This window comes from Balaenoptera physalus (genome assembly GCF_965194825.1).
Source record: "Balaenoptera physalus genome assembly, chromosome: 1".
In the NCBI taxonomy this organism is placed as follows: domain Eukaryota; kingdom Metazoa; phylum Chordata; class Mammalia; order Artiodactyla; family Balaenopteridae; genus Balaenoptera; species Balaenoptera physalus.
Window position 1 is genome coordinate 27665583 of NC_138882.1, and position 23330 is coordinate 27688912.

At 39.6% G+C, this 23330-nt stretch overlaps 1 protein-coding gene across 4 annotated transcripts in view; it reads right to left on the minus strand.

Annotated features, from left to right (window-relative positions):
- The window catches only part of DRC8 (dynein regulatory complex subunit 8), a 129384-nt gene extending 107051 nt beyond the window's left edge, over window positions 1-22333 (minus strand). The window contains exon 1 of one of the 4 annotated variants that reach the window (XM_082471154.1): window positions 15815-22333. Coding sequence is in view for 2 of the 4 variants with exons in the window: in XM_082471155.1 (XP_082327281.1) it covers window positions 15815-15845 (31 nt within the window). In the remaining 2 variants the exon portion in view is untranslated. The remainder of the gene's footprint in view (window positions 1-15814) is intronic. The other 3 variants (XM_082471152.1, XM_082471155.1, XM_082471153.1) reach the window with 3 other exon arrangements.
- Between the last annotated feature and the right edge of the window lie 997 nt (window positions 22334-23330).

The following is a 23330-nucleotide window of genomic DNA, read 5'->3' on the forward strand; positions in this document are numbered from 1 at the left end:
TTTCTTCTTCAGTTAGTCTCTCCCTGAATGCTAATCAGTCTAAAATACGGAGAAAACTTATTAAGTGGCCCCCAAATATGCATGAATGAATCATGTGTGAGCAATAATTGGTAAGACTTAAAGTTTTTCTTAACCCTTAGATTCCATGTCATGCATATAGAATCTACTAATCTAAACAGCCACTAACTCCCTAGAATGCACCAACCACTTTCCTTCCTATTTATTCAGCATTCCTTTAATGCCAGGCATTGTGGGGTGATGAGGGTATAAGGATGAATAAGAAAATACTGCCCACATTACAACAATATTATGAAATAGATATAATTATTCCCACTTTACATTTGAGGAACCTGAAGATCCTTAGGTTTAGCATGTTGGCTAAGATCAGATACAGCTTGAGAAGGCTGTAATTCAAATTCAAATCTTACTCCAAAGCTCACGTTTTCTACTATTCCATACTGTGCTCTGTACTATCAACAGTTCACTTTTTAAAAAGTAATATTCACCTGTAATTTCTACTTTTTACTTTAGATTTCCAAATGTTGGGTTTTGAGAGGAATGACACAATATGGGGAAACAAAACACAAAACAAAACAAAAAAAACTTGTAAAACTTCAAAGACATCTAGGAGTTGATAAGGAATTGGAAGCACTTTACCAAGCAATATTATCAAAGCATGCAAAGTCAAAAGAATATTTTAATACAAACAAAAATAGTAAATCCTAGAAAGAACTTTGAGTATCCGAGGCTTGTTTAAAAAAAAAAAACTGACACACCTTCCAAAGCTCACTGGCCTGCCAAAAATTATAATGTTATTCCTAAGCAGTCTGTTTCCTAGACATGACTTTAATCACAAGTAGAAGATCCTTCCAGTCTTACATAAAATTCTCTAGGAGACAGAAACATTAAAATAAAATTTAAAGATCCAAAGAATCAACAGCTGCATTGATTCTCCATTTTAAACAAACAAAACAGAAGAGAAAAACATAAAACAAAAAACAATAATGCTCTGGCTGAGGAAACTTATACAGAAATGACAGAAATTCAAAAATAATTTTTCCTATCCCATTTCAAAAATTCCCCTTTCCGTAAAACAAATAAAATTAAGTCCTTTTTAAAAAATTTAACTTGATTATAACATTTTTAATTCTTCTATTTGCTAACATAACTATGTTACATTTTCTAATCTAGGAAAAAAAAAGTTATACTATGTTAAAGTACAAAAATGCTACAAATAAGCATGATTTCACTGTATATAATCTTACAGAAAAATTTTATAAAGAGAGCAAAATAACCCATCATAGACTTAGTTACTTTTCCTTACCAGTATTCTCACTACTTGTATCAAGATTAATCCCTAAATGTTGAAGAACAGCTAGGTGTGATGGCTATCCAGAAACTTAATCCTCCTTTACAACTTTAAAAAAATTCAAGATTAAATATGAACAATTCAAAATACATGTATGTTTTTATTTTTTAAAGACATGCCAATGAATACCATGGATCTCAAAAAATGTTTGTTGAGCCAGATGAAATAAAAGCATATAGCTTACCTGAAAGAAAAAGGAAAAAACCCCTAACAATAGTTTTATGTGCTTTTAGGTGTAGATTTTTGGGGAAACAGTAAGTAATGCTTTGATTAAAACATAAACACTTTTAATTAATTCAAATGATCTGAATGCAACACTATTTATTGAATTCCTACCATGTGCTGTATACTCTGCAAGACACTCTATACAAAGAAGTGATCTCCCCACCCTCTTGGAGCTTATAAGGCAATGGATATATCCTTCAAAACTATCCTTTTTCTTTTGTGTGATTCCATGCTCATAAAGAAACTTTAGAAATATAGATTTGCCCTCTCCAAAAGCTTAATACACATAAAACAATATATGATATTGCAGAGGTCAGCTTTCTGATCAATGTATCAACATACCCCTATTTAAATTAATAAATCATTATTCAGGTTTGCACATCACTCTTCACAAGTTTAGTTAGCTTGTGTGAATCCTCAAAGCCAGGTCTATTCTTATTAATTAGTTAGACGTAATTTCTGAAACTTAAGTGTTGAAAATCAAATATAGGAGTGGAATATGTGTATACAAATATGATATCAGCACATGAGTCTCTAGTTTATCCTCAGACAACATACTTCTATTTCATCATGCCCTTCAAACTGCAGCTAGTTAACTCATAAAACTGTTGTAAAGAGTAAATGAGACTTCTTCTTGTGAGAGCACCAGAGTCACAACTAACTGCTGAACAATCATCAACAGAAAGACACTGGAACTCACCAAAAAAAATACCCTACATCCAAAGACAAAGGAGGAGCCACAATGAGACAGTAAGAGGGGCGCAATCACAATAAAATCAAATCCCATAACTGCTGGGTGGGTGACTCACAGACTGGAGGACATATATACCACAAAAGTCTACCCACTGGAGTTCACTCCCAACCTGGGGGTCCAGCAACAGGAGGAGGAATTCCCAGAGAATCAGACTTTGAAGGCTAGTGGGATTTGATTGCAGGACTTCAACAGGACTGGGGGAAACACAGACTCCACTCTTGGAGGGCGCACACCAAGTAGTCTGCATGTCAGGACCCAGGGGGAAGGAGCAGTGACCCCGTAGGAGACTGAACCAGACCCACCTGCTAGTGTTGGAGGGTCTCCTGCAGAGGGACGGGGATGGCTGTGGCTCACCAGAGGGACAAGGACACTGGCAGCAGAAATCTGGGAAGTACTCATTGGCTTGAGCCCTCCCAGAGTCCACCATTACCGCACCAAAGAGAATGTAGGCTCCACTGCCGGGTCGCCTCAGGCCAAACAACCAACAGGGAGGGAACCCAGTTCCACCCAACAGCAGACAAGCTGATTAAAGCTTTACTGAGATCTGCCCACCAGAGCAACACCCAGCTCTACCCACCACCAGTCCCTCCCATCAGGAAACTTGCACAAGCCTCTTAGAGAGCCTCATCCACCAGAGGGCAGACAGCAGAAGCAAGAACTACAATCCTGCAGCCTGTGGAACAAAAACCACATTCACAAAAAGAAAGACAAAATGAAAAGGCAGAGGACTAGGTACCAGATGAAGGAACAAGATAAAACTCCGGAAAAGCAACTAAATGTAGCGGAGATAGGCAACCTTCCAGAAAGAGAATTCAGAATAATGATAGTGAAGATGATCCAGGACCTTGGAAAAAGAATGGACGCAAAGATCGAGAAGATGCAAGAAATGTTTAACACAGACCTATAAGAATTAAAGAGCAAACAAACAGAGATGAACAATACAATAACTGAAATGAAAAATACACTAGAAGGAATCAATGGCACAATAACTGAGGCAGAAGAACGGATAAGTGACTGGAAGACAGAATGGTGAAAAGCACTGCCACAGAACACAATAAAGAAAAAAGTATGAAAAGAAATGAAGAAAGCCTAAAAGACCTGTAGGACAACATTAAACGCACCAACATTTGCATTATAGTGGTCTCAGAAGGAGAAGAGAGAGAGAAAGGACCCAAGAAAATATTTGAAGTGATTATACTTGAAAACTTCCCTAACATAAAAAAGGAAATAGCCACCCAAGTCCAAAAAGTGCAGAGAGTCCCAGGAAGAATAAACCCAAGGAGAAACACTCCAAGACACACAGTAATCAAATTGACAAAAAATTAAAGACAAAGAAAAATTATTAAAAGCAACAAGGGAAAAACAACAAATAACATACAAGGGGAGATAGCCTCAACCACCAGAGGGCAGACAACAGAAGCAAGAAAAACTACAATCCTGCAGCCTGTGGACCAAAAACCACAGTTACAGAAAGATAGAGAAGATGAAAAGGCAGAGGGCTATGTACCAGATGAAGGAACAAGAAAAAACCCCAGAAAAACAACTAAATGAAGTGGAGATAGGCAACCTTCCAGAAAAAGAATTCAGAATAATGATAGTGAAGATGATCCAGGACCTCGGAATAAGAATGGAGGCAAAGATTGAGAAGATGCAAGAAATGATTAACAAAGACCTAGAAGAATTAAAGAACAAACAAACAGAGATGACCAATACAATAACTGAAATGAAAACTACACTAGAAGGAATCAATAGCAGAATAACTGAGGCAGAAGAACGGATAAGTGACCCGGAAGACAGAATGGTGGAATTCACTGCTGCGGAACAGACTAAAGAAAAAAGAATGAAAAGAAATGAAGACAGCCTAAGAGACCTCTGGGACAACATTAAACGCAACAACATTCGCATTATAGGGGTCCCAGAAGGAGAAGAGAGAGAGAAAGGACCAGAGAAAATATTTGAAGAGATTATAGTCGAAAACTTCCCTAACATGGGAAAGGAAATAGCCACCCAAGTCCAGGAAGCGCAGAGAGTCCCATACAGAATAAACCCAAGGAGAAACATGCCGAGACACATAGTAATCAAAGTGGCAAAAATTAAAGACAAAGAAAAATTATTGAAAGCAGCAAGGGAAAAACGACAAATAACATACAAGGGAACTCCCATAAGGTTAACAGCTGATTTCTCAGCAGAAACTCTACAAGCCAGAAGGGAGTGGCACGATATATTTAAAGGGATGAAAGGGAAGAACCTACAACAAAGATTACTCTACCCGGCTAGGATCTCATTTAGATTTGATGGAGAAATCAAAAGCTTTACAGACAAGCAAAAGCTAAGAGAATTCAGCACCACCAAACCAGCTCTACAACAAATGCTAAAGGAACTTCTCTAAGTGGGAAACACAAGAGAAGAAAAGGACCTACAAAAACAAACCCAAAACAATTAAGAAAATGGTCATAGGAACATACATATCGATAATTACCTTAAACGTGAATGGATTAAATGCCCCAACCAAAAGACACAGACTGGCTGAATGGATACAAAAAGAAGACCCATATATATGCTGTCTACAAGAGACCCACTTTAGACCTAGGGACACATACAGACTGAAAGTGAGGGGATGGAAAAAGATATTCCATGCAAATGGAAATCAAAAGAAAGCTGGAGTAGCTATACTCATATCAGATAAAATAGGCTTTAAAATAAAGAATGTTAAAAGAGACAAGGAAGGACACTACATAATGATCCAGGGATCAATCCATGAAGAAGATATAACAATTATAAATATATATGCACCCAACATAGGAGCACCTCAATACATAAGGCAACTGCTAACAGCTATAAAAGAGGAAATCGACAGTAACACAATAATAGTGGGGGACTTTAACACTTCACTTACACCAATGGACAGATCATCCAAAATGAAAATAAATAAGGAAACAGAAGCTTTAAATGACACAATAGACCAGATAGATTTAATTGATATATATAGGACATTCCATCCAAAAACAGCAGATTACACGTTCTTCTCAAGTGCGCATGGAACATTCTCCAGGATAGATCACATCTTGGGTCACAAGTCAAGCCTCAGTAAATTTAAGAAAATTGAAATCATACCAAGCATCTTTTCTGACCACAACGCTATGAGATTAGAAATGAATTACAGGGAAAAAAACGTAAAAAAGACAAACACATGGAGGCTAAACAATACGTTACTAAATAACCAAGAGATCACTGAAGAAATCAAAGAGGAAATAAAAAAATACCTAGAGACAAATGACAATGAAAACACGACGACCCAAAACCTATGGGATGCAGCAAAAGCGGTTCTAAGAGGGAAGTTTATAGCTATACAAGCCTACCTAAAGAAACAAGAAAAATCTCAAGTAAACAACCTAACCTTACACCTAAAGAAACTAGAGAAAGAAGAACAAACAAAACCCAAAGTTAGCAAAAGGAAAGAAATCATAAAGATCAGAGCAGAAATAAATGAAATAGAAACAAAGAAAACAATAGCAAAGATCAATAAAACTAAAAGTTGGTTCTTTGAGAAGATAAACAAAATTGATAAGCCATTAGCCGGACTCATCAAGAAAAAGAGGGAGAGGACTCAAATCAATAAAGTCAGAAATGAAAAAGGAGAAGTTACAACAGACACCACAGAAATACAAAGCATCCTAAGAGACTACTACAAGCAACTTTATGCCAATAAAATGGACAACCTGGAAGAAATGGACAAATTCTTAGAAAGGTATAACCTTCCAAGACTGAACCAGGAAGAAACAGAAAATATGCACAGACCAATCACAAGTAATGAAATTGAAACTGTGATTAAAAATCTTCCAACAAACAAAAGTCCAGGACCAGATGGCTTCACAGGTGAATTCTATCAAACATTTAGAGAAGAGCTAACAGCCATCCTTCTCAAACTCTTCCAAAAAATTGCAGATGAAGGAACACTCCCAAACTCATTCTATGAGGCCACCATCACCCTGATACCAAAACCAGACAAAGACACTACAAAAAAAGAAAATTACAGACCAATATCACTGATGAATATAGATGCAAAAATCCTCAACAAAGTACTAGCAAACAGAATCCAACAACACATTAAAAGGATCATACACCACGATCAAGTGGGATTTATCCCAGGGATGCAAGGATTCTTCAATATACGCAAATCAATCAATGTGATATACCATATTAACAAATTGAAGAATAAAAACCATATGATCATCTCAATAGATGCAGAAAAAGCTTTTGACAAAATTCAACACCCATTTCTGATAAAAACTCTCCAGAAAGTGGGCATAGAGGGAACCTACCTCAACATAATAAAGGCCATATATGACAAACCCACAGCAAACATCATTCTCAATGGTGAAAAACTGAAAGCATTTCCTCTAAGATCAGGAACGAGACAAGGATGTCCACTCTCACCACTATTATTCAACATAGTTCTGGAAGTCCTAGCCACGGCAATCAGAGAAGAAAAAGAAATAAAAGGAATACAAATTGGAAAAGAGGAAGTAAAACTGTCACTGTTTGCGGATGACATGATACTATACATAGAGAATCCTAAAACTGCCACCAGAAAACTGCTAGAGCTAATTAATGAATATGGTAAAGTTGCAGGATACAAAATTAATGCACAGAAATCTCTTGCATTCCTATACACTAATGATGAAAAATCTGAAAGAGAAATTATGGAAACACTCCCATTTACCATTGCAACAAAAAGAATAAAATACCTAGGAATAAACCTACCTAAGGAGACAAAAGACCTGTATGCAGAAAACTATAAGACACTGATGAAGGAAATTAAAGATGATACCAACAGATGGAGAGATATACCATGTTCTTGGATTGGAAGAATCAGCATTGTGAAAATGAGTACACTACCCAAAGCAATCTACAGATTCAATGCAATCCCTGTCAAATTACCAATGGCATTTTTACGGAGCTAGAACAAATCATCTTAAAATTTGTATGGAGACACAAAAGACCCCGAATAGCCAAAGCAGTTTTGAGGCAAAAAAATGGAGCTGGAGGAATCAGACTCCCAGACTTCAGACTATACTACAAAGCTACAGTAATCAAGACAATATGGTACTGGCACAAAAACAGAAATATAGATCAATGGAACAGGATAGAAAGCCCAGAGATTAACCCATACACCTATGGTCAACTAATCTATGACAAAGGAGGCAAAGATATACAATGGAGAAAAGACAGTCTCTTCAATAAGTGGTGCTGGGAAAACTGGACAGCTACATGTAAAAGAATGAAATTAGAATACTCCCTAACACCATACACAAAAATAAACTCAAAATGGATTAGAGACCTAAATATAAGACTGGACACTATAAAACTCTTAGAGGAAAACATAGGAAGAACACTCTTTGACATAAATCACAGCAAGATCTTTTTTGATCCATCTCCTAGAGTAATGGAAATAAAAACAAAAATAAACAAGTGGGACCTAATGAAACTTCAAAGCTTTTGCACAGCAAAGGAAACCATAAACAAGACGAAAAGACAACCCTCAGAATGGGAGAAAATATTTGCAATTGAATCAACGGACAAAGGATTAATCTCCAAAATATATAAACAGCTCATTCAGCTCAATATCAAAGAAACAAACACCCCAATCCAAAAATGGGCAGAAGACCTAAATAGACATTTCTCCAAAGAAGACATACAGACGGCCACGAAGCACATGAAAAGTTGCTCAACATCACTAATTATTAGAGAAATGCAAATCAAAACTACAATGAGGTATCACCTCACTCCTGTTAGAATGGGCGTCATCAGAAAATCTACAAACAACAAATGCTGGAGAGGGTGTGGAGAAAAAGGAACCCTCTTGCACTGTTGGTGGGAATGTAAATTGATACGGCCACTATGGAGAACAATATGGAGGTTCCTTAAAAAACTAAAAATAGAATTACCATATGACCCAGCAATCCCACTACTGGGCATATACCCAGAGAAAACCATAATTCAAAAAGAAACATGCACCCGAATGTTCATTGCAGCACTATTTACAATAGCCAGGTCATGGAAGCAACCTCAATGCCCATCAACAGACGAATGGATAAAGAAGTTGTGGTACATATATACAATGGAATATTACTCAGCCATAAAAAGGAACGAAATTGAGTCATTTGTTGAGACGTGGATGGATCTAGAGACTGTCATACAGAGTGAAGTAAGTCAGAAAGAGAAAAACAAATATCGTATATTAATGCATGTATGTGGAACCTAGAAAAATGGTACAGATGAGCCAGTTTGCAGGGCAGAAGTTGAGACACAGATGTAGAGAATGGACATATGGACACCAAGGGGGGAAAACTGCGGTGAGGTGGGGATGGTGGTGTGCTGAATTGGGCGATTGGGATTGACATGTATACACTGCTGTGTATAAAATTGATGTCTAATAAGAACCTGCAGTATAAAAAAACAAACAAAACAACTAATACTAAACTTTCATTGGGTTATTTGTATGGAAATATGTTAATATAAATGTTTCAGACATTACATGAAATTTCTAAAAATCTTGTATTTGTATGGAAATATGTATGGAAATATGTTAATATAAATGTTTCAGACATTACATGAAATTTCTAAAAATCTTATATTTGTATTTGTATGGAAATATGTATGGAAATATGTTAATATAAATGTTTAAAAAAAAAAAAATACAAAGGAACTCCCATAAGGTTAACAGCTGATTTCTCAGCAAAAACTCTACAAACCAGAAGGGAGTGGCACGATATATTTAAAGGGATGAAAGGGAAGAAACTACAACCAAGATTTCTCTACCCAGCAAGGATGTCATTCATTGGACGGAGAAATCAAAGCTTTAAAGACAAAAGCTAAGAGAATTCAGCACCACCAAACCAGCTCTACAACAAATGCTAAAGGAACTTCTCTAAGTGGGAAACACAAGAGAAGAAAAGGACCTACAAAAAAAACCCAAAACAATTAAGAAAATGGTAATAGGAACACACATATCGATTAATTACCTTAAATGTGAATGGATTAAATGGTCCAACCAAAAGACAGAGGCTCGCTGAATGGATACAAAAACAAGAGCCGTATATATGCTGTCCACAAGAGACCCACTTCAGACCTAGGGACACATACAGACTGGAAGTGAGGGGCTGAAAAAAGATATTCCATGCAAATGGAAATCAAAAGAAAGCTGGAGTAGCAACACTCATATCAGAAAAATAGACTTTAAAATGAAGAATGTTACAAGAGACAAGGAAGGACACTACATAATGACCAAGGGATCAATCCAAGAAGATATAACAATTATAAATATATATGCACCCAACATTGGAGCAACTCAATACATAAGGCAACTGCTAACAGCTATAAAAGAGGAAATCGACAGTTAACACAATAATAGTGGGGGACTTTAACACCTCACTTACACCAATGGACAGATCATCCAAACAGAAAATTAATAAGGAAACACAAGCTTTAAACGACACAACAGACCAAACAGATTTAATTGATATATATAGGACATTCCATCCGGAAACAGCAGATTACACTTTCTTCTCAAGTGCACACGGAACATTATCCAGGATAGATCACATCTTAGGTCACAAATCAACCCTCAGTAAAGTTAAGAAAACTGAAATCATATCAAGCATCTTTTCAGACCACAATGCTATGAGATTATAAATCAATTACATGGAGGAAAAAAAAGTAAAAAACACAAGCACATGGAGGCTAAACAATACGTTACTAAATAACCAAGAGATCACTGAAGAAATCAAAGGGAAATCAAAAAAAAACCTAGAGACAAATGACAACAAAACACAACGATCCAAAACCTATGGGATGCAGCAAAAGCAGTTCTAAGAGGGAAGTTTACAGCAATACAAGCCTACCTCAAGAAACAAGAAAAATCTCAAATAAGCCATCTAACCTTATACCTAAAAAACTAGAAAGAAGAACAAACAAAACCCAAAGTTAGTAGAAGGAAAGAAATCATAAAGATCATTGCAGAAAGAAATGAAATAGAAACAAAGAAAACAATAGCAAAGATCAATAAAACTAAAAGCTAGTTCTTTGAGAAGATAAACAAAATTGATAAACCTTTAGCCAGACTCATCAAGAAAAAGAGGGACAGGACTTAAATCAATGAAATTAGAAATGAAAAAGGAGAAGTTACAATGGACACCACAGAAATACAAAGCATCATAAGAAACTACTATAAGCAACTCTATGCCAATAAAATGGACAACCTGGAAGAAATCGACAAATTCTTAGAAAGGTATAACCTTCCAAGACTGAACCAGGAAGAAACAGAAAATATGAACAGACCAATCACAAGTAATGAAATTGAAACTGTGATTAAAAATCTTCAACAAACAAAAGTCCAGGACCAGATGGCTTCAAAGGTGAATTCTATCAAACATTTAGAGAAGAGCTAACACCATACTTCTCAAACTCTTCCAAAAAACTGCAGAGGAAGGAACACTCCCAAACTCACTCTACGAGGCCACCATCACCCTGATACCAAAACCGACAAAGATACTACAAAAAAAGAAAATTACAGACCAATATCACTGATGAATATAGATGCAAAAATCCTCAACAAAGTACTAGCAAACAGAATCCAACAGCACATTTAAAGGATCATACACCATGATCAAGTGGGATTTATCCCAGGGATGCAAGGATTGTTCAATATATGCAAAACAATCTATGTGAAACACCATATTAACAAATTGAAGAATTAAAAACCATATGATCATCTCAACAGATGCAGAAAAAGCTTTTGACAAAATTCAACACCCATTTATGATAAAAACTCTCCAGAAAGTGGACATAGAGGGAACCTACCTCAACATAATAAAGGCCATATACAACAAACCCACAGCAAACATCCTTCTCAGTGGTGTAAAACTGAAAGCATTTCCTCTAAGATCAGGAACAAGACAAGGATGTCCACTCTCGCCAGTATTATTCAACATAGTTTTGGAAGTCCTAGCCACAGCAATCAGAGAAGAAAAAGAAATAAAAGGAATACAAATTGGAAAAGAAGTAAAACTGTCACTGTTTGCAGATGACATGATACTACACATAGATATTCCTAAAAATGCCACCAGAAAACTTCTAGAGCTAATCAATGAATTTGGTAAAGCTGCAAGATACAAAATTACTGCACAGAAATCTCTGGCATTCCTATACACTAACAATGAAAAATCTGAAAGAGAAATTAAGGAAACACTCCCATTTACCATTGCAACAAAAAGAATAAAATACCTAGGAATAAACCTACCTAAGGAGACAAAAGACCTGTATGCAGAAAACTGTAAGACACTGATGAAAGAAATCAAAGGCGATACAAACAGATGGAGAGATATATCATGTTCTTGGATTGGAAGAATCAACATTGTGAAAATGACTGTACTACCCAAAGCAATCTACAGACTCACTGCAATCCCTATCAAATTACCAATGGCATTTTTTACAGAACTAGAACAAAAATTCTTAAAATTTGTATGGAGACACAAAAGACCCCGAATAGCCAAAGCAGTCTTGAGGAGAAAAAACAGAGCTGGAGGAATCAGACTCCCTGACTTCAGACTATACTACAAAGCTACAGTAATCAAGACAATATGGTACTGGCACAAAAACAGAAATATAGATCAATGGAACAGGATAGAAAGCCCGGAGATGAACCCACGCACCTATGGTCGACTAATCTATGACAAAGGAGGCAAGGATATACAATGGAGATAAGACAGTCTCTTCAATAAGTGGTGCTGGGAAAACTGGACAGCTACATGTAAAAGAATGAAATTAGAACACTTCCTAACACCATACACAGAAATAAATTCAAAATGCATTAAAGACCTAAATGTAAGACCAGACACTATAAAACTCTTAGAGGAAAACATAGGAAGAACATTCTTTGACATAAATCACAGCAAGATCATTTTTGAACCACCTCCTAGAGGAATGGAAATAAAGACAAAACTAAACAAATGGGACCTAATGAAATTTACAGGCTTCTGCACAGCAAAGGAAACATAAACAAGACGAAAAGACAACCCTCAGAATGGGAGAAAATATTTGCAAATGAATCAACGGACAAAGGATTAATCTCCAAAATATATAAACAGCTCATGCAGCTCAATATTTTAAAAGCAAACAACCCATTCAAAAAAATGTGCAGAAGACCTAAATAGACATTTCTCCAAAGAAGACATACAGATGGCGAAGAGGCACATGAAAAGCTGCTCAACATCACTAATTATTAGAGAAATGTAAATCAAGGGCTTCCCTGGTGGCTCAGTGGTTGAGAGTCTGCCTGCCAATGCAGGGGACACGGGTTCGAGCTCTGGTCTGGGAAGATCCCACATGCCACGGAACAACTAGGCCCGTGAGCCACAACTACTGAGCCTGCGCGTCTGGAGCCTGTGCTCCGCAACGAGAGGCCGTGATAGTGAGATGCCCGCGCACCGCGATGAAGAATGGCGCCCGCTTGCCGCAACTAGAGAAAGCCCTCGCACAGAAACGAAGACCCAACACAGCCAAAATAAATAAATAAATAAATAAAGCCAGAAAACATCAAAAAAAACAATGTAAATCAAAACTACAATGACATATCACCTCACACTGGTTAGAATGGGCATCATCAGAAAATCTACAAACAACAAATGCTGGAGAGGGTGTGGAGAAAAGGGGACCCTCTTGCACTGTTGGTGGGAATGTCAATTGATACAGCCACTATGGAGAACAGTATGGAGGTTCCTTAAAAAACTAAAAATAGAATTACCATATGACCCAGCAATCCTACGATTGGCATATACCCAGAGAAAACCATAATTCAAAAAGACACATGCACCCCAATGTTCACTGCAGCACTATTTACAATAGCCAGGTCATGGAAGCAACCTAAATGCCCATTGACAGACGAATGGATAAAGAAGATGTGGTACATATATACAACAGAATATTACTCAGCCATAAAAAGGAACGATATTGGGTCATTTGTAGAGACGTGGATGGACCTAGAGACTGTCATACAGAGTGAAGTCAGAAAGACAAAAACAAATATCGTATATTAATGCATATATGTGGAATCTAGAAAAATGGTACAGATGAACTGGTTTGCCAGGCAGAAATAGAGACACGGATGTAAAGAACAAACGTATGGACACCAAGGTGGAAAAGCGGGGGTGGGGGGAGGGATGAATTGGGAGATTGGGATTCACATATATACACTAGTATGTATAAAATAGATAACTAATAAGAACCTGCTGTATAAAAAAATAAAATAAAATTCAAAGAAAACAAACAAAAAAAAGGAGTAAATGAGATATACAACAGTGCTTCTCAAACTTTAATGAGCATGTGGATCATCTGCAGGTGTGCTTAAATGCAGACTCTGATTCAGTAGGCCAGGGGCAGGGACTGAGCTCCTTCCTTTCTGATAAGCTCCCAGGGATACCCGGCTGCTGCCCAAAGCAGGAGGGGACAGGCTGCTCAATCCAGCTGACTGTTCCCTCCCATTTATGGATGTCTTATCTCCCTTACTGATCTCACCTTCCTTGGGAGAAAAAAATATTTTTTTCAGTATTTGTATCCTCCGAAGTTCTAACCTAATAAGAATGCCTTCCATATGGTAGGCATTAAACACATGCCAACTGAATGAATGACATCCAGCTTTGACATTCATACTTCTTCTATGGCTATAGACAGAATTGTTTCTTCTTTGAATTAGCTTATTTTAAATAGAAAAGTATTTTTGAAAATTGAGAAATCAAAACAGCTTTCAATCTACTTTTTTTAAATGAAGAAAAAAAATTGTATTTATAGCATAATACAGCGCTTTTTTTCCCTCAGGCTGACCTAATCATCTTTTTTAAAAATCCACGATTAACTTGTTAAAATTATCTTCTAATGATTCTTCCATTTTTTTGTAAATAACAATTTAATAAATCAAAGTAAGTCATCTGGTTTTCTGGAGAAGTTTTACAACTAATACAAAAAAAAGTAATCATTTTCTTAGGATGTACCTTATACTTTTAAAGCACCACGATAAAATTATAAGGACATCTTAGGAAAGGTAACATGTAAAAAATAAGTCTGACTTTTAGATTAACGGTACCATAAAAAAATCAAACAGTATTATTGCCATCAGTAGGTACCTCTTTTGCAGTTTTGTGGGTTTCTCCGCTGATTTTCTGTGATCACCGTGACAAGTGACTAAGTATCTAGGGCTGGCTTCTACGCTTGTAAATATTACTTGTTAACCTGATTACATCATTGTTCCATGCTGAGAAAAATGGTATGTTTATGTTTCAAGCACTCAAGAAAAGAACAAAGGTGGAGTATTATTTTCATTTCTAAGATGTTTACCTCTACAGTTTCATGGCTTTTTTGATGTTTTTGCGATGAGTTCGCCAATTACCAAAATAAACGATTATTTTTGAGTAACGTAGGATAGTAACCAAGGATCAAGTTTTTAAGCAAACCGCCGAATTAAAACAACGTAATGGTCTTGCAACTAAACATGGATAACCGGGTTTTCGCTTCCCCACACATGAAGCACATCAATCCCCCCCCCTCCCCGATATGGCGCCCCGGCGCCCCGAAGCCCAGTCCTGCCTCTGCCGCCGCGACCGCGCGCGCTGGTCCGGCTGGTACCGCAGCAGAGACCAGGCCAGCGCACGAGGCTCCACGAGTTCCCTCTGGAGTTTGCTCTTTCGTCTTTATTAAAGTTTTTTTTGTTGTTGTTTAAGACAAGACACCAGGCGGGTAGCATAGCGCCGGCCACCAGGCATGCACTTCGGAGCCTGGAGGCTCGGAGGGAGCGGCAGTGCCCTCGAGGCACTCCTCCTACGTCCCCATTACGGAGGCAAAATGGTGGTCGCGAACGCCAGCCCGCTGGCCCGGGCGGGGTTTCGGCGCGGCAGGGGAGGAGCCCGCCAGACTCTGGCGGCCGGATCGGTCCTCACGCAGGCCCGCCCCGGGGCCCACAGCCCGAGAAGCTGCCGGCGTGGCGCCTGCGGCAACCAGAGCCCGGTCGAGGGATTGGAGGCGGCGTCCCCGAGACCATGAACAAGGACGCCATTATGACCCTCCCCTGCCAGCGCCTCGGCCGCAAGCCGCCCTGGAAGCGAGGCTCGGGGCTCGGAAAAAGGGACGAGGAAGGAGGAAGGGGGTCAGAACCAGGGCCAGGCGGGAACCGAGAAGCGGGAGGGGCGGGAGGGGCGGAATGACTGCCTGGCGGGAGCGGAGGGGCGGGGCGAGGCGAGGCGGGAGGAACAGGGGAGGGGGCCTCCTCTGCAGGGCGGGCGGCGGGACCTGGCTCGGGCAGTTCTCTCCCTGCGGGTGGGGTCCAGAGATAGGGTGACCCACCCTGTCCCGAGCTCCCCGGTGCGGCCCGGGATCGCGGCGGGCGGCTACGGCTGAGCTCCCGCGGCGCCTCTTACCTGTGCCTTCCCTGCTTCTGTCGTCCGCCATCTTGTTGCGGCGCCGTCGCCGGGGAGAGCCCTGTCGCTAAGCTAGGTCACGGTGTCCTGGCCCCCTGCAGCCCTGCGGCTAGTCGGCCCTGGAGGATAGGCGGCTCCGAATCCCGAAGGAAGAAGACCCTGGGCGTGGGTGGGGGAGGGAAAGCTTGGAGCGCGCGCCCTCCCCCTTCCCGCCATGGCCCTCTGGCGCCCGGGAGACCGGAAGCCCGGACCCGCAGCCCGCGACCACTGACCCGGGGCCAGGGCTTCAGCCTATTCCTTCAGTACCGAGGCCTGAGCCCTGGTTTTTCTGGCGTGGAGGAAGTATTTAATAATAAAGTTCCGAACCCCTCCTTTCCCTTGTTTATGATCCATTTGGGGACACAATGCTCTCCGCCTCCCCTCCAGTTTGTAGGATGTGGCGTTGCTCGATTTTTTTTACTGCATATTTTAAAACGCAATTGGAGAGATGGGTGCAGAACTCGGCTCCGGGGTGACAGAACCAACCGGCAATCCCACCGCCTCTCCTTCCCGTCCGCACCCCGCGGAGAGGCCGGACTTGCCCCATCTCTGGCCCCCAGTTTTCTCCCGTCCAGTGCTCGCCGCCGGCTCCCAGAGACGGGGACTGCACGGCGGGCGAGAGCTGGAGCTGGGACGGAAAACTGGACCGGCGCGAGAGGAAACCAGAGCCATTAAACCGTTATTACTGGAGGAGCGGAATCGCTGTAGAAAAACATGTGTAAAATCGGCGCAAACACTGCGTCGTCAAGGCTGCGATTTCTGATACAAAATAGAAGGTTCTCATAGCAACAAAAACGTGCCCATCTTATGCTCACTGTTACGTACATGAAATTTCTTGTGAAATTTGACAAGACCTCCAGTTAAAATTACTGGGAAGGAAAGTTTTAAATCTCGCTTTTCTAAAACTTCGAAGCCGTGGCATGATGTTAAGTTTTTGTCTCATTTTAAGGAAAAGTTCACTATACTAGAATATTTTCTTTTAAAAATGATTTTTGAGTAATATGCCTCATGGTATGGTTCAAGCAAATATATATTTTTTAAACGAGATTTAGATGCTATTTAAATGCATGTGTGTACTAATTTAAATTACTTGATTTTATGTAAAAATCGATTATAAACAACTGTAAGTATTAAGAGGCCTTCAAAATAAAAGGTATTTAATGGTTTTACTGAGTTTTTATGCTCATATTATTCTGGTTCTATAATCCCTCAGTAAACCCTAAAGAAAACTAATATTCTTTATCAAAATATTTTTTCTGTAGAAGATATATGGTGCTGTGATCAGCATTCTCTCTGAAATTGACTATAAACAATTGAATCTTCACAAAATGGCTCATATTAGAAGATAGATACATAAAATGAAAACAATCGTGAACAGTAAGGTCTTAATGCCGAAAAATAGGGGAAAGTAGTCATCAGCACTCGTATATTTAAATTTCATAGTCATCATGGTCTAGCTATTGGTTTTTTAAAGACCCCTCTTTCCATATAGACGATGAAGGCCTTTGAAATAAACGTGGGAAACCCCAGCTTTAGTCTTCAGGCCCGCTACTGTGCCTTTTCATGTGCTGCTTTCTGTTTCCTTTTTACGGAATGACTTTCCCTCCTCTCTCTCTCTGCCCTAACATTCACCCTCCCACAGACACACAGATGTTCCCTCCCCGTTGTCAGTGACCTCCTTAAAGGTCATGCACTCCTTGAAGCTTTCCCTGTCAACCCGTTACTCTGAGGTACCATAGCCATACTGTAGACCCAAATCACATTGATTTTCAATGACTTGTTTCCCCCTAACAAACTGTAAGCTCTTGAGGACAGGAAGTGCTTTATTTGTCCATATATCCGCAGTGCCTAGAACAGCTTTTCAATGTTTATGTCTAAATTAATGTGCATTTTAAAAATTAGGACAGAATTTAGTCTTCTCAATGACTTATTAAGAAACAAAGATTTTTATTGTCTAGATTATTTCAAGCCATGTTAATCTCTACTCTGAACTCCTACAGCGTATTTAAGACAACACTCTCTAAATTTGGATGAGTAAAAAAAATTTATGTTAATTAACTCCTCCCCCCAATTAGATTTGAAGACTGGATCCTAATATGTGCACCTTTTGTATACCCACAGCACCTATCCCAATTTGGGGCACATACTATGAGCTTAATATGTACTTTCCAATTGACTAATTGGCTGATTAGATATAAAAGTCTGTAATGATTCTGGAAAACTTTCCACAAAGTGAAAAAAAATGGTTATCCAGGTGATAATTTAAGCCCACTCTGCCAATCAGTGGGGCCAGAGGGATGTGTACAGGTTATGTCTTTTTTGCATGATTGAATTTATAGTGTTAAATTTCTTCTCACAGGCATCTGTTCTGTGCCCATGAGGGACACAGAAATGTTTCTTCTGAATACAGTTGACTCACTTACCTAAGGTGGGGGTAAAGTGGAAAGGGTGAGTGGTGTGAGTAACGCAAAATGACAGTAAAAAATTCTTCACAGCACCTTTACTGTCCTAGTATGGAGATCGTTGACATCTCCTTGGACTAGGAATAATTTTTTTTTAAACTGGATTTTCCTCAGCCATTGCCCTGTACTGACCTCATCATCCTAGGCAAGGCATTAATCTCTTTAAAACTTAGTTAACTTAGAAAAATGGAGATAGCAATGTCCAAGCTCCTTGCCTTAGAGTTTTCATGAGACTGAATAGATGTAACTGAAAGCTTTGAAAATTTTAGAGAACTTGTGAGGAATCCCCACTTCCATGTAGGAAGGAGTACTTAGAGGTCAAACCCCAACTTCTTTTCTGAGATTCAGCTTCGACTTGGAGAGTTTCCTTTTCCTGTGCTTCAGCTACACCACGGGAGGTGGTCTGACTCCAGGTCTTAACGCAGGTTCCTACTAGAATCCGCTGCCTGCCTGATGTGATCTAGCTTACATGATAGAGCTTCATCTTAAGTTTGTGGCCCCTTCCTGATTTCCACCTTGCCATTTTTAAATCTTACCAAGCATGAGCAGCCTTAAGCATATCTAGCTTCCTTGGGCTCTAGACCCAGGAAAATGAGAGGCATGGTGTTACTTCTCTGGTCTAATTCCAGTTTTCTAATGAAAGATGCGTCCCTTCCCTGGATGATTAACATCAAGAATGTCCAGCCTTTCAAGGAAGACACTACTCCTACACTACCCCTACCCATAAGGCAAGTAACCTTACCCTGTGATCTCAAAAGGAGAAACTTAGTAGAATACAACAGGATAAGAGTACAGTTTCATTACAGTTACAATAATAAAAATAACTCTTTAAATACTTTGTGTATATTATCTCTTTTAATCTTTATGAGGCTGATAGTATCTCCGTTTTACAGATGAAAAAGCTATATATTCACATTAATGGCCTGTTTAAGGTTTCAAAGCTGGTTGGTAAGAGAGCTGGCTAGGAATCTAGTTCTGATTCCAGAGCCACTCTGCTATACTGCTTCTTTATAAATGTAAGATATCATTGTTACATTCTATTTAGTAACCTGAATATTTAGAGAGGAATGTTACGGGCAAAAATTCTGGGGGGAGTTTGTCACCTTCCTCCCTCACTTTTTTTTTTACTGCTTCAAAACATCAACCAAAGCAACTGGCAGAGACTCAGGAACTTTAAAGCAACCGGATAATGGCATGCATGTTGTCCTTGTCTGGACAAAGAATTAAACTAAAGTCCTAGCAGGAGAGGAAGTGAAACCCACTCTTCTACCACGCCCCAGCGGTCTGCTCACCTTCTTTTCTTTCCTTCCCACCTTCCTGCAAATTGAGGTTTCAGGTCTCTCAGTAATGAGGGAGAATTGTGTTAAATCCTTGGCTCTGGACAAGAGCATATTCAGTGCCAGAGTTCCTTCAGGCTTTTCAGGGAGACCCAGAGCAGGAAGCTGGAACTGCAGCACTTGGGGGCAGCTTGAAAGTAAATCTTACATGAAACCACAACTCTTAAAGCATTTGGAAAAATAACTTCCTGGCCCTACTTCTGGCAAAAGTACATGTTTCTTTCTATTTCCCTTAAGAACACACATTGACACAGCAAGTTACTGTTTAATTCATTGCTTAAGCATTTCCTGTTCTAAGCAGCACTTTTCAGGGACACTCATTGCTAAGCAACTTTTGATGGGTCCCTGTTCTTTATTCATTGAAAATCAGACCCGAAAGGGGAAGGGTAGTAGCTAACCCAGAGATTCAAAAAATGTTCATGATCTCTCATACAACCTCTTACCCCTTAAGTGTGAAAATAGAGGAAAAGCTAGAATTATACAGGTGATTGACTTTGGAATAATTTTTTTTAGTTCCAGCTTCAAAAATAAATCTTTGAACTTAACTTTCACTTCTTACCGTGTTTACATTAGGAGATAGAACAGTATAGAAGAATTAAGCACGTAGCCTTAGGAGGTAAATGGACCCAGGATTGAACCTCAGTCCACTGTTCATTAGCTATATGACTTTGGGCTTCCACATCTGAGGTTACACGGAGGTAAGGAGATGATTGACCAGGTGAGACATGGAGGCCACCTCTGCTTCTCCCTTGACTTCTGGACTGATTTAATTTCTTGAGACTACGGCCACGCGACTCTCTGCTGACTCTAGGGCCAATAGTGATAATATTTGGAGCATTTACTGTGTTCTTGGAACGATGCCCAGCATTTTACATCATCCCAGTAACCTTATAAGAAAGACACTGATATGGTTCCCTTTTAAAGATGAAGAAAACCAGAGTTAAGATCCCAAAATGTCTTCTCTGGGAGGAAAGGTGGCTTTCCTCTGCTGAGCTCCAAAGCCTTTCCTGAGATGCCTCCTCAGAACCTTAGTCTGGATGTTCCATTTCCTCCTTATGACAAACCACTGGGACACGACTGCTTTCCTGCCTCTTGAAGGAGGGGTTGTCCAGCCAACGAGGTGAAGAGGCGGGCCGTGAGGGGGCTGGAGCATCCCAATCTCTCTAGCTCCACCTTCCCTGCCACCCTTGGTATGACCATGTAGACATTTTTTTTTTTTTAATCTTAAGGGTTGCACTACTGACCTATGGGGAAAGAGATAGGATAATAAAATTAACGAATGGGGATGTTATAAACGTCCTGGAAACTTAGAAAAATTTTACAGACATAGTTCCTGATATATAAAGCTCTTGACACTCTCTGAGATGGTAAGAGCCTGTGCCTGGCACACCTGGCTCTTCCTTCACTCTGCCATTCCAATACTGCCACTACTGAAATTAATTTTCCTTCCCAGAGTTTATACAGATTAACAATAGTCCAGGTGGCTCTTGCAGGACATAAATAAATAAATAAATAAAAATTTTTAAAGCCTAGGAGATAGATAGTTTTATATAGACATATGGATTTTTTAAAAAATTTTATTGGATTATAGTTGATTTACAATGTTGTGTTAGTTTCAGGTGTACAGCAAAGTGATTCAGTTATACATATACCTATTTTCATTCTTTTCCAGATTCTCTTCTCATATAGGTTATCACAGAATATTGAGTAGTGTTCCCTGTGCTACACAGTAGGTTCTTGTTGGTTATCTATCTTATATATAGTAGTTAATCCCAAGCTCCTGATTTATCCCTCCCCCCCGACCATGTTTCCCCTTTGGTAACCATAAGTTTGTTTTCAATATCTGTAACTCTGTTTCTGTTTTGTAAATAAGCTCATTTGTATCATTTTTAAAATTAGATTCCACATATGAGTGATATCATATGATATTTGTCTTTGAGAGACATATGGATTTTTAAATTTCAGATACTGACAAGTAAGTTCATACTATTATTTGTATTATAGATAATTCCAATACTGTTTGCAGCTTTAGAATTGAGCAGAAAATGACTCAGTGCTGTGCCTCATCTTGACTTTGTGGGCCTGGCCTGTGATTATGGCCACTTACCCTTAATAAAATGCCTGTGAATAGCAATCAGTTGAGACTGCCCACTCTCCTGCATTGGAGGCTAACTCCTTGAAAAAATTCCGCATTATCTAGTAACTGCCCTAGAACAGAGATCTGCAACCCCTTCCCCAAGAGAGAATACCACTAAGCAAAACAATACAAACATAAAAAGATTTTTAAATCTTCACAGGTTTTGCTGGGTTTTTCTTTGTACTTTTTTTTTTTCTTTTTCAAGTCAGCTCTATCTTCAAGAAGGTAAGGGAAGGTGTGAGATTGGGAGTGAATAGCGGTGACAGGAAAGAGAGGTTAGGAAGTTATTTTTAGGAAGGCTTGGAGGGGAAGGGAAAGTCAATTACATACAGGGAGTGGGTGCAGGGAGGCTAAGCCAAGGGAAAGCTGGTTAACTGGGGAAGGGCTTACTTAGTCCTCTGGTCCCTCTTGTTTCTTCCTACATGTTCACAATTCTTCCTCACCAAGTAGTGAAAGAAACGCAGCTGCGAACTCCTGGGTGGGAGGCGTGACCTTGTTCATTTTAGCCTCCCTCTCCATTCTTGGAGAAGGAAGTTTTCATTCAGTTATCAGAAAATATTTATGAATATTTTTTTTAATTAATTAATTTATTTATTTATTTATGGCTGTGTCGGGTCTTCGTTTCTGTGCGAGGGCTTTCTCTAGTTGTGGCAAGTGGGGGCCACTCTTCATCGCGGTGCACGGGCCTCTCACTGTCGCGGCCTCTCTTGTTGCGGAGCACAGGCTCCAGACGCGCAGGCTCAGTAATTGTGGCTCACGGGCCTAGTCGCTCCGTGGCACGCGGGATCCTCCCAGACCAGGGCTCGAACCCGTGTCCCCTGCATTGGCAGGCAGACTCTCAACCACTGCGCCACCAGGGAAGCCCCATTTATGAATATCTTATGTCCTGTGTGCAGGACGGTCTGTTAGGCACGACAGGGAGTACCCAAACATGATAGCTGACAGCTGCTTTCCTTTTGCTGAGATACTTTTAGAGCTGGTAGTGTTAAACTAGCAATCTTTTGGGAATTCCCTGGCGGTCCAGTGGTTAGGACTTGGTGCTGTCACTGCCAGGGCACAAGTTTGATCCCTGGTCAGGGAACTAAGATCCCACAAGCCTTGTGGCCAGGCCAAAAAAAACAAAGAAACTAGCAATTTTGGGGGTTTGGGTTTTTGGGTTTTTTGTCATCCAATCTCTTGGTCCCGAAGTTTACTAAATTATTGGCCCACAGAACTCAAATACCCACCCACCAAAGCTACTTTCTCCTTCATATGACGTATAGTGTGTACTATACCCTTCCTATAGTCTCAGCATACCCAACAATGGTTTGTATCTGCAGTGTGTGATCGATTATTAGTTATCCAGAACACCATAGAACTGTGTCATTGGATTGAACTAATGGTGTCTTTTCTCCAGGAGATAAGTGGTTACAAATTTAACTAATTTGACTAAGTCTATTTACTGGGTTTGTTTTTTTTTTTAATAAATTTATTTATTTATTTATTTATTTTTGGCTGTGTTGGGTCTTTGTTGCTGTGCGCGGGCTTTCTCTAGTTGCGGT